Source organism: Entelurus aequoreus, linkage group LG17 (genome assembly GCF_033978785.1).
Source record: "Entelurus aequoreus isolate RoL-2023_Sb linkage group LG17, RoL_Eaeq_v1.1, whole genome shotgun sequence".
Taxonomy (NCBI): Eukaryota; Metazoa; Chordata; class Actinopteri; order Syngnathiformes; family Syngnathidae; genus Entelurus; species Entelurus aequoreus.
Window position 1 is genome coordinate 22,007,399 of NC_084747.1, and position 13,320 is coordinate 22,020,718.

General features: G+C 33.4%; 1 protein-coding gene across 1 annotated transcript in view; it reads left to right on the plus strand.

Moving 5' to 3' along the window:
- nf2a (NF2, moesin-ezrin-radixin like (MERLIN) tumor suppressor a) overlaps positions 1–13,320 on the plus strand; it is an 85,795-nt gene that overhangs the window by 55,604 nt on the left and 16,871 nt on the right. Inside the window, exons 13-15 of the mRNA XM_062024131.1 lie at positions 2,211–2,313; positions 9,409–9,512; positions 10,871–11,030. Coding sequence (XP_061880115.1) covers positions 2,211–2,313; positions 9,409–9,512; positions 10,871–11,030 — 367 coding nt within the window. The remainder of the gene's footprint in view (positions 1–2,210; positions 2,314–9,408; positions 9,513–10,870; positions 11,031–13,320) is intronic.

Genomic DNA, 13,320 nt, shown 5'->3' on the forward strand with positions numbered 1-13,320 from the left:
AAACCTGTGTGTCCATTTACACATGCAAAGATAGTGCGAATGTATGTCCGTCCATTCACATACACACAATGTAAAAAAGTGTATGTGTACGTACAAAGATAATGCAAATACACGTTTGTCCATTCACATACACACATAATGTAAACGTCTGTGTGTCCATTTACGCATACAAAGATAGTGCAAATGTATGTCTTTCCCTTCACATACACATATTGTAAACACGTGTATGTCTACATACAAAGATACTGCAATTTGACGTCTTTCCATTCACATAAACACATAATGTAAACACCTGTAAGTCCATTTACGCATACAAAGATAGTGCAAATGTACGTCTGTCCATTCACATACACTCTTAATGTAAATATGTGTATGTCTACGTACAAAGATAATGCAAATACACGTTTGTCCATTCACATACACACATAATGTAAACACCTGTAAGTCCATTTACGCATACAAAGATAAAACACATATACGTCTGTCCATTCACATACACTCATAATGTAAATACGTGTATGTCTACGTACAAAGACAATGCAAATACAGGTTTGTCCATTCACATACACACACAATGTAAACTTCTGTGTGTCCATTTACGCATACAAAGATAGTGCAAATGTAAGTCTTTCCATTCACATACACTCATAATGTAAACATGTGTATGTCTACATACAAAGATACTGCAATTTTACGTCAGTCCATTTACGCATACAAAGATGGTGCAAATGTATGTCTTTCCATTCACATACACTCAAAATGTAAACATGGTTATGTCCATTTACACATACAAAGGTAATGCAAATGTACGTGTGTCCATTCACATACATTCATAATGTAAATACGTGTATGTCTACGTAAAAAGATAATGTAAATACACGTTTGTCCAATCACATACACACATAATGTAAACACCTGTGTGTCCATTTACACATACAAAAATAACGCACATGTACGTCTGTCCATTCACATACACTCATAATGTAAATACGTGTATGTCTACGTACAAAGACAATGCAAATACAGGTTTGTCCATTCACATACACACATAATGTAAACGTATGTGTGTCCATTTACGCATACAAAGATAGTGCAAATGTATGTCTTTCCATTCACATGCACTCATAATGTAAACATGTGTATGTCTACATACAAAGATACTGCAATTTTACGTCTTTCCATTCACATACACACAATGTAAACACCTGTAAGTCCATTTAGGCATACAAAGAAAGTGCAAATGTATGTCTTTCCATTCACATACACTCAAAATGTAAACATGTGTATGTCCATTTACACATACAAAGATAATGCAAATGCACGTCTGTCCATTCACTTACACACAATGTAAAATACGTGTATGTCTACATACGAAGATAATGCAAATACACGTTTGTCCATTCACATACACACATAATGTAAACACGTGTGTCCATTTACGCATACAAAGATAGTGCAAATGTATGTATTTCCATTCATATACACTCATAATGTAAACATGTGTATGTCTACAAACGAAGATACTGCAAATACACGTTTGTCCATTCACATACACACACCTGTGTGTCCATTTACACATACAGAGATAACGCAAAGGTACGTCTGTCCATTCACACACACACACACACACACACACACACACACAATGCAAACATCAGTAAGGAGAGGAGGATGCAAATGTAGGTTTGTTCTACTTGTCAGTCCTTTCACACACTTGAACACATTTGTTGTCACTCGCTCGTCCTCAAAGATGTTTTTATTCGCACTCCAGGATCTTTTTTCAAACAAAGCAAAAAAGCGTCTTTCACGTCTACGCCGCCGCACATTTCCAGTAGCAGGCTGCATGGGAGCTTTTCTTCTGTCGCTCACGCTGCAAGCCTTTACCCTGCACTATTTCATCATCCTTCCCATCATGCCCAAAGTGAGGTTCACCCCCCTCAGGAGTCCACATCCACCTTCTTATTTCTCCGCAGGCGCCACTTCAAAGCGCACACGGCAATCATGTCACACCATGAAGCCCTCGCCGCTTAACGACATTTTTTGGGGGGGGAGCGAGCACTCTGCCAATGAGAGAAAGACACTCCACACGCGAGTGCCCACTCCAGGCCCACATAGGCGACACCGCGCTGAACTCTCGGCGTGATGTGGGAGGGTGTGGTAACAACAACTGCTGGAGTTCTGATCATGCAACTTGGCCGCGTGTCCCTCAGGGCCGAGGAGGCGGAGCAACTGAAGCAGGACCTGCTGGAGGCCAGAGAGTCTGAGCACAGGGCCAAGCACACGCTCCTGGAGATGAGCAGCAGAGTGGACACGGTAACACACCCTCATACGCACACAAATATGACCCGGACAATAGGGCAGCAAGAGGTTTCTTAAACAAACAGTAGCAGTTAAAAGCACTAATGACTTACAACATAAACATAAAAACACGATATAGGTTTAAAAAAAATGTTCACGATAAACCTCTGCGACTGAACTTGCAGCTTTTTACTGTAAAATCTAAGTTTTTTGTTTTGATGGTGTGTTACTGTAAATGGAAAAACGGTACCACACTTTTGTTTTGTTTTTTACGATAAGCCTTTGCAACTGAACTTGCAGCTTTTTACTGTAAAATCTAAGTTTTTTGTTTTGATGGTGTATTACTGTAAATGGAAAAAAACGGTACCACAATTAGTTTTTTTTACGTTAAACTTCTTGCAGCTGAACTTGCAACTTTTTGTTGTAAAATCTGTTACTTTGTTGTTTTCATAGTGTATTACTGTAAATGGAAAAACGGTACCACACTTTTGTTTTGTTTTTTACGATAAACCTTTGCAGCTGAACTTGCAGCTTTTTACTGTAAAATCTATTATTTTGTTGTTTTTATGGTGTATTACTGTAAATGGAAAAACGGTACCACACTTTGGATTTTTTTACAGTAAAGTTATTGCGACTGAACTTGCAGCGTTTTACTGTAAAATCTACGGTTTTTGTTTTTACGATATATTACTGTAAATGGAAAAACGGTACCACACTTTTGTTTTGTTTTTCACGACGGAGCTTGCAGCTTTTTACTGTAAAATCTAAGTTTTTTGTTTTGATGGTGTATTACTGTAAATGGAAAAACGGTACCACAATTAGTTTTTTTTACGTTAAACTTCTTGCAGCTGAACTTGCAACTTTTTATTGTAAAATCTGTTACTTTGTTGTTTTCATAGTGTATTACTGTAAATGGAAAAACGGTACCACACTTTTGTTTTGTTTTTTACGATAAACCTTTGCAGCTGAACTTGCAGCTTTTTACTGTAAAATCTATTATTTTGTTGTTTTTATGGTGTATTACTGTAAATGGAAAAACGGTACCACACTTTGGATTTTTTTATGGTAAAGTTATTGCGACTGAACTTGCAGCGTTTTACTGTAAAATCTACGGTTTTTGTTTTTACAATATATTACTGTAAATGGAAAAACGGTACCACACTTTTGTTTTGTTTTTTACGATAAGCCTTTGCAACTGAACTTGCAGCTTTTTACTGTAAAATCTAAGTTTTTTGTTTTGATGGTGTATTACTGTAAATGGAAAAAACGGTACCACAATTACTTTTTTTTACGTTAAACTTCTTGCAGCTGAACTTGCAACTTTTTGTTGTAAAATCTGTTACTTTGTTGTTTTCATAGTGTATTACTGTAAATGGAAAAACGGTACCACACTTTTGTTTTGTTTTTTACGATAAACCTTTGCAGCTGAACTTGCAGCTTTTTACTGTAAAATCTATTATTTTGTTGTTTTTATGGTGTATTACTGTAAATGGAAAAACGGTACCACACTTTGGATTTTTTTACAGTAAAGTTATTGCGACTGAACTTGCAGCGTTTTACTGTAAAATCTACGGTTTTTGTTTTTACGATATATTACTGTAAATGGAAAAACGGTACCACACTTTTGTTTTGTTTTTTACGATAAGCCTTTGCAACTGAACTTGCAGCTTTTTACTGTAAAATCTAAGTTTTTTGTTTTGATGGTGTATTACTGTAAATGGAAAAAAACGGTACCACAATTAGTTTTTTTTACGTTAAACTTCTTGCAGCTGAACTTGCAACTTTTTGTTGTAAAATCTGTTACTTTGTTGTTTTCATAGTGTATTACTGTAAATGGAAAAACGGTACCACACTTTTGTTTTGTTTTTTACGATAAACCTTTGCAGCTGAACTTGCAGCTTTTTACTGTAAAATCTATTATTTTGTTGTTTTTATGGTGTATTACTGTAAATGGAAAAACGGTACCACACTTTGGATTTTTTTACAGTAAAGTTATTGCGACTGAACTTGCAGCGTTTTACTGTAAAATCTACGGTTTTTGTTTTTACGATATATTACTGTAAATGGAAAAACGGTACCACACTTTTGTTTTGTTTTTCACGACGGAGCTTGCAGCTTTTTACTGTAAAATCTAAGTTTTTTGTTTTGATGGTGTATTACTGTAAATGGAAAAACGGTACCACACTTTTGTTTTGTTTTTTACGATAAACCTTTGTAGCTGAATTTGCAGCTTTTTACTGTAAAATCTATTATTTTGTTGTTTTTATGGTGTATTACTGTAAATGGAAAAACGGCACCACACTTTGGATTTTTTTACGGTAAAGTTATTGCGACTGAACTTGCAGCGTTTTACTGTAAAATCTACGGTTTTTGTTTTTACGATATATTACTGTAAATGGAAAAACGGTACCACACTTTTGTTTTGTTTTTCACAGTAAGCCTCTGCGACTGAACTTGCAGCTTTTTACTGTAAAATCTAAGTTTTTTGTTTTGATGGTGTTTTACTGTAAATGGAAAAACGGTACCACAATTAGTTTTTTTTACGTTAAACTTCTTGCAGCTGAACTTGCAACTTTTTATTGTAAAATCTGTTACTTTGTTGTTTTCATAGTGTATTACTGTAAATGGAAAAACGGTACCACACTTTTGTTTTGTTTTTTACGATAAACCTTTGTAACTGAATTTGCAGCTTTTTACTGTAAAATCTATTATTTTGTTGTTTTTATGGTGTATTACTGTAAATGCAAAAACGGCACCACACTTTGGATTTTTTATGGTAAAGTTATTGCGACTGAACTTGCAGCGTTTTAATGTAAAATCTACGGTTTTTGTTTTTACGATATATTACTGTAAATGGAAAAACGGTACCACACTTTTGTTTTGTTTTTCACAATAAACCTCTGCGACTGAACTTGCAGCTTTTTACTGTAAAATCTAAGTTTTTTGTTTTGATGGTGTGTTACTGTAAATGGAAAAACGGTACCACAATTAATTTTTTTACGTTAAACTTCTTGCAGCTGAACTTGCAACTTTTTATTGTAAAATCTGTTACTTTGTTGTTTTCATAGTGTATTACTGTAAATGGAAAAACGGTACCACACTTTTGTTTTGTTTTTTACGATAAACCTCTGCAGCTGAACTTGCAGCTTTTTACTGTAAAATCTATTATTTTGTTGTGTTGATGGTGTATTACTGTGAATGGAAAAACGGTACCACACTTTGGATTTTTTTACGGTAAAGTTATTGCGACTGAACTTGTAGTTTTTTACCGTGAAATCTACAGTTGTTGTTGTTTTTACGGTGTATTACTGTAAATGGAAAAACGATGCCACAATTAGTTTTTTTACGGTAAACTTCTTGCAGCTGAACTTGCAACTTTTTACTGTAAAATCTATTATTTTGTTGTTCTTGTAGTGCGTTACTGTGAATGGAAAAACGGTACCACAATTTTGTTTTGTTTTTTACAATAAACCTTTGCAACTGAACTTGCAGCTTTTTACTGTAAAATCTACGGTTTTTGTTTTTATGATATATTACTGTAAATGGAAAAACGGTACCACACTTTTGTTTTGTTTTTCACGATAAACCTCTGCGACTGAACTTGCAGCTTTTTGCTGTAAAATCTAAGTTTTTTTGTTTTGATGGTGTATTACTGTAAATGGAAAAACGGTACCACAATTAATTTTTTTACGTTAAACTTCTTGCAGCTGAACTTGCAACTTTTTACTGTAAAATCTGTTACTTTGTTGTTTTCATAGTGTATTACTGTAAATGGAAAAACGGTACCACACTTTTGTTTTGTTTTTTACGATAAACCTTTGCAACTGAACTTGCAGCTTTTTACTGTAAAATCTATTATTTTGTTGTTTTTATGGTGTATTACTGTAAATGGAAAAACGGTACCACACTTTGGATTTTTTTATGGTAAAGTTATTGCGACTGAACTTGCAGCGTTTTACTGTAAAATCTACGGTTTTTGTTTTTACAATATATTACTGTAAATGGAAAAACGGTACCACACTTTTGTTTTGTTTTTTACGATAAGCCTTTGCAACTGAACTTGCAGCTTTTTACTGTAAAATCTAAGTTTTTTGTTTTGATAGTGTATTACTGTAAATGGAAAAAACGGTACCACAATTAGTTTTTTTTACGTTAAACTTCTTGCAGCTGAACTTGCAACTTTTTGTTGTAAAATCTGTTACTTTGTTGTTTTCATAGTGTATTACTGTAAATGGAAAAACGGTACCACACTTTTGTTTTGTTTTTTACGATAAACCTTTGCAGCTGAACTTGCAGCTTTTTACTGTAAAATCTATTATTTTGTTGTGTTGATGGTGTATTACTGTAAATGGAAAAACGGTACCACACTTTGGATTTTTTTACAGTAAAGTTATTGCGACTGAACTTGCAGCGTTTTACTGTAAAATCTACGGTTTTTGTTTTTACGATATATTACTGTAAATGGAAAAACGGTACCACACTTTTGTTTTGTTTTTCACAACGGAGCTTGCAGCTTTTTACTGTAAAATCTAAGTTTTTTGTTTTGATGGTGTATTACTGTAAATGGAAAAAACGGTACCACAATTAGTTTTTTTTACGTTAAACTTCTTGCAGCTGAACTTGCAACTTTTTATTGTAAAATCTGTTACTTTGTTGTTTTCATAGTGTATTACTGTAAATGGAAAAACGGTACCACACTTTTGTTTTGTTTTTTACGATAAACCTTTGTAACTGAATTTGCAGCTTTTTACTGTAAAATCTATTATTTTGTTGTTTTTATGGTGTATTACTGTAAATGCAAAAACGGCACCACACTTTGGATTTTTTTACGGTAAAGTTATTGCGACTGAACTTGCAGCGTTTTACTGTAAAATCTACGGTTTTTGTTTTTACGATATATTACTGTAAATGGAAAAACGGTACCACACTTTTGTTTTGTTTTTCACAATAAACCTCTGCGACTGAACTTGCAGCTTTTTACTGTAAAATCTAAGTTTTTTGTTTTGATGGTGTATTACTGTAAATGGAAAAACGGTACCACAATTAGTTTTTTTTACGTTAAACTTCTTGCAGCTGAACTTGCAACTTTTTATTGTAAAATCTGTTACTTTGTTGTTTTCATAGTGTATTACTGTAAATGGAAAAACGGTACCACACTTTTGTTTTGTTTTTTACGATAAACCTTTGCAACTGAACTTGCAGCTTTTTACTGTAAAATCTATTATTTTGTTGTTTTTATGGTGTATTACTGTAAATGGAAAAACGGTACCACACTTTGGATTTTTTTATGGTAAAGTTATTGCGACTGAACTTGCAGCGTTTTACTGTAAAATCTACGGTTTTTGTTTTTACAATATATTACTGTAAATGGAAAAACGGTACCACACTTTTGTTTTGTTTTTTACGATAAGCCTTTGCAACTGAACTTGCAGCTTTTTACTGTAAAATCTAAGTTTTTTGTTTTGATAGTGTATTACTGTAAATGGAAAAAACGGTACCACAATTAGTTTTTTTTACGTTAAACTTCTTGCAGCTGAACTTGCAACTTTTTGTTGTAAAATCTGTTACTTTGTTGTTTTCATAGTGTATTACTGTAAATGGAAAAACGGTACCACACTTTTGTTTTGTTTTTTACGATAAACCTTTGCAGCTGAACTTGCAGCTTTTTACTGTAAAATCTATTATTTTGTTGTGTTGATGGTGTATTACTGTAAATGGAAAAACGGTACCACACTTTGGATTTTTTTACAGTAAAGTTATTGCGACTGAACTTGCAGCGTTTTACTGTAAAATCTACGGTTTTTGTTTTTACGATATATTACTGTAAATGGAAAAACGGTACCACACTTTTGTTTTGTTTTTCACAACGGAGCTTGCAGCTTTTTACTGTAAAATCTAAGTTTTTTGTTTTGATGGTGTATTACTGTAAATGGAAAAAACGGTACCACAATTAGTTTTTTTTACGTTAAACTTCTTGCAGCTGAACTTGCAACTTTTTATTGTAAAATCTGTTACTTTGTTGTTTTCATAGTGTATTACTGTAAATGGAAAAACGGTACCACACTTTTGTTTTGTTTTTTACGATAAACCTTTGTAACTGAATTTGCAGCTTTTTACTGTAAAATCTATTATTTTGTTGTTTTTATGGTGTATTACTGTAAATGCAAAAACGGCACCACACTTTGGATTTTTTTACGGTAAAGTTATTGCGACTGAACTTGCAGCGTTTTACTGTAAAATCTACGGTTTTTGTTTTTACGATATATTACTGTAAATGGAAAAACGGTACCACACTTTTGTTTTGTTTTTCACAATAAACCTCTGCGACTGAACTTGCAGCTTTTTACTGTAAAATCTAAGTTTTTTGTTTTGATGGTGTATTACTGTAAATGGAAAAACGGTACCACAATTAGTTTTTTTTACGTTAAACTTCTTGCAGCTGAACTTGCAACTTTTTATTGTAAAATCTGTTACTTTGTTGTTTTCATAGTGTATTACTGTAAATGGAAAAACGGTACCACACTTTTGTTTTGTTTTTTACGATAAACCTCTGCAGCTGAACTTGCAGCTTTTTACTGTAAAATCTATTATTTTGTTGTGTTGATGGTGTATTACTGTAAATGGAAAAACGGTACCACACTTTGGATTTTTTTACGGTAAAGTTATTGCGACCGAACTTGCAACTTTTTACTGTAAAATCTATTATTTTGTTGTTTTTGTAGTGCGTTACTGTAAATGGAAAAACGGTACCACAATTTTGTTTTGTTTTTTACGATAAACCTTTGCAGCTGAACTTGCAGCTTTTTACTGTAAAATCTAAGTTTTTTTGTTTTTACGGTGTGTTACTGTAAATGGAAAAAAACTATCCCACAATTTGTTTTTTACGGTAAACTTCTTGCATCTCAACTTGCAATTTTTTACTGTAAAATCTATTGCTTTGTTGTTTTAATAGTGTTTTACTGTAAATAGAAAAACAGTACCACACTTTGGATTTGTTTACGTTAAAGTTATTGTGACTGAACTTGCAGCGTTTTACTGTAAAATCTACAGTTGTTGTTTTTACGGTGTATTACTGTAAATGGAAAAACAGTAGTTTATTTTGTGTTGCAGTACCCTGCGCGGCCAGCAGAGCAGACGGCCGGCGGGGAGCATCTCAGCTCAGACTTCAAAGACACGGACATGAAGCGTCTCTCCATGGAGATCGAGAAGGAGAAGTGAGTCACTCCAACTCTTAAATGTTCACGCTCCTCCCTACCATGTTGATTGACAGTTACGGTTGCCGTGGTTACGCACCTTTCCCTCCGCTTCTTCCTGTTTCACCTCCGACGTCTTCTCATCACAATTTGGATTGTTTGCATCCAACCTCGGCTTCCCTGGACGACCTCTCAGTCTTTAGAGGGTTTTTTTCAAGTGAAAATGAAACCGTTTGTCCATTCACATACCGTGAGCACACATCTCCGTCCAGACACACACACACACCAGGTTGTCCATTCACATACTAATACGCACAATTCTTGCATGTGTGCATTCACACACAAGCCTCAGTACTTTTTATGAATATCTCTCCATTCACATACAAATATAATGTAAGTCTGTCCATTCACATATACACCTGTCCATTTATATGCACACACACGCACAAACAAATCAACTTAAAATTAGTCCGACATGCGTAATGTCAACATTAGTTCATCCATTCATGTACACATAATGCTAACATATGTATGTCCATTCACGTCATACACAGAAAATGAAAATATTTGTCCATTTACACACAGACACACACACACACACACATTGTTAACATGACTCTGACACACACAATGTTAACACTACTGTGTCCATTCATTTACACATATTGCAAACATATGTCTCTCCATTCACACACACTCAAAGACACACAAATAATGTCAACATTACTCTCATGCATGCAATGTTAACATTAGTTTGTCCATTCATTTACACATAATGTAAACAAAAAAATTGTATGTCCATTCACATGTGGGCGTAAAGGAAGTATGTCTGTCCTTTTACATTATGCAGATAATGCACATAGAAAATGTCAACATGAGTCTGTCCATTCACATACCAACAATATGCAAAGATATGTGATTCTATTCACAGAATGTAAACATCTGTCTGTCCATGATGAACATAATGCAAACATGTCTGTCCATTCACACTGTGCAGATAATCTGTTTGTCCATTCACACGCGCATACAAAATGTCAACATGAGTCTGTCCATTCACATACCAGCATAAAGCCAGGAAGAGAGCGAGAACAAATCTGTTAGAAGATTGTGTAGGTCAAAGTGAAGGTAAGTTAAGTTAATGGTGGTGCTGCCCTCAGGGTGGAGTACGTGGAGAAGAGCAGGCACCTGCAGGAGTTAAGATAAGTTAAGTTAATGGTGGTGCTGCCCTCAGGGTGGAGTACGTGGAGAAGAGCAGGCACCTGCAGGAGTTAAGATAAGTTAAGTTAATGGTGGTGCTGCCCTCAGGGTGGAGTACGTGGAGAAGAGCAGGCACCTGCAGGAGTTAAGATAAGTTAAGTTAATGGTGGTGCTGCCCTCAGGGTGGAGTACGTGGAGAAGAGCAGGCACCTGCAGGAGCAGCTGAACCAGCTGAAGACGGAGATCGAGAGCCTGAAGCTGAAGGAGCGCGAGACGTCGCTGGACTTCATCCATGAGCAGAACCTTGAGCAAGGCAGCAGCAAGCGCAGCAACTTCAAGAAGGTAAAGTCTGAGTCTGAGGAACACGCCTCACCTTTTTAGCCACTCGGCACATACAAAGTCCTGGTCAAAACACTTGTAAACATTTCAAAGTAAAATTTTACACCATTTTTTTCCCAAAAAATAAGTCATATTATGGAGGGGAAAACACAATTTTACACAACATTTTACAAATTATTTTTTTCCAAAAACAAGTCATATTATGGAGGGAAAAACACCATTTTACAGAAAATTTTACACCATTTTTTTTTCCAAAAACAACTCATATTATGGAGGGAAAAAACACAATTTTACACAATTTTTTTTTCTAAATTCAAATCATATTATGGAGGAAAAAACACAATTTTACACAAAAAAAAATTCTAAAAACAAGTCATATCATGGAGGGAAAAACACAATTTTACACACAATTTTACACAAATTATTTTTCCAAAAACAAGTCATATTATGGAGGGAAAAACACAATTTTACACACATTTTTTTTCCAAAAACAAGTCATATTATGGAGGGAAAAACACAATTTTACACAAAATTTTACGCATTTTTTCTCTCCCAAAAACAACTCATATTATGGAGGGAAAAACACAATTCTACACAAAATTTTACGCAGTTTTTTTCCCCCAAAAACAAGTCATATTATAGAGGGAAAAACACAATTTTACAAAAAAATGTTTTCCAAAAACAAGTCATATTATGGAGGGAAAAACACAATTTTACACAAGATTTTACAAATTATTTTTTTCCAAAAACAAGTCATATTATGGAGGGAAAAACACAATTTTACAGAAAATTTTACACCATTTTTTTTTCCAAAAACAACTCATATTATGGAGGGAAAAAACACAATTTTACACAATTTTTTTTCTAAATTCAAATCATATTATGGAGGAAAAAACACAATTTTACACAAAAAAAAATTCTAAAAACAAGTCATATCATGGAGGGAAAAACACAATTTTACACACAATTTTACACAAATTATTTTTCCAAAAACAAGTCATATTATGGAGGGAAAAACACAATTTTACACACATTTTTTTTCCAAAAACAAGTCATATTATGGAGGGAAAAACACAATTTTACACAAAATTTTACGCATTTTTTTTCTCCCAAAAACAACTCATATTATGGAGGGAAAAACACAATTCTACACAAAATTTTACGCAGTTTTTTTCCCCCAAAAACAAGTCATATTATAGAGGGAAAAACACAATTTTACAAAAATCTTTTTTCCAAAAACAAGTCATATTATGGAGGGAAAAACACAATTTTACACAAATTTTTTTTCCAAAAACAAGTCATATTATGGAGGGAAAAACACAATTTTACAGAAAATTTTACACAAATTATTTTTCCAAAAACAAGTCATATTATGGAGGGAAAACACAATTTTACACAAAATTTTACACAATTGTTTTTTTCAAAAACAAGTCATATTATGGAGGGAAAAACACAATTTTACACAAATTTTTTTTCCAAAAACAAGTCATATTATGGAGGGAAAAACACAATTTTACACAAAATTTTACGCAGTTTTTTTTCCCCAAAAACAAGTCATATTATAGAGGGAAAAACAAAATTTTACAAAATTTTGTTTTCCAAAAACAAGTCATTTATGGAGGGAAAAACACAATTTTACACAAAATTTTACACAAATTTTTTTTCCAAAAACAAGTCATATTATGGAGGGAAAAACACAAGTTTACAGAAAATTTTACACCATTTTTTTTTCCAAAAACAACTCATATTATGGAGGGAAAAAACACAATTTTACACAATTTTTTTTTCTAAATTCAAATCATATCATGGAGGGAAAAACACAATTTTACACACAATTTTACACATTATTTTTCCAAAAACAAGTCATATTATGGAGGGAAAAACACAATTTTACACACATTTTTTTTCCAAAAACAAGTCATATTATGGAGGGAAAAACAATTCTACACAAAATTTTACGCAGTTTTTTTCCCCCAAAAACAAGTCATATTATAGAGGGAAAAAACACAATTTTACAAAAACATTTTTTCCAAAAATAAGTCATATTATGGAGGGAAAAACACAATTTTACACAAAATTTTACAAATGATTTTTTTCCAAAAACAAGTCATATTATGGAGGGAAAAACACAATTTTACACAAAATTTTACACAGTTTTTTTTCCCAAAAACAAGTCATATTATGAAGGGAAAAACACAATTTTACACAAAATTTTACGCAGTTTTTTTCCCCCAAAAACAAGTCATATTATAGAGGGAAAAACACAATTTTACAAAAAAAAAATGTCCAAAAA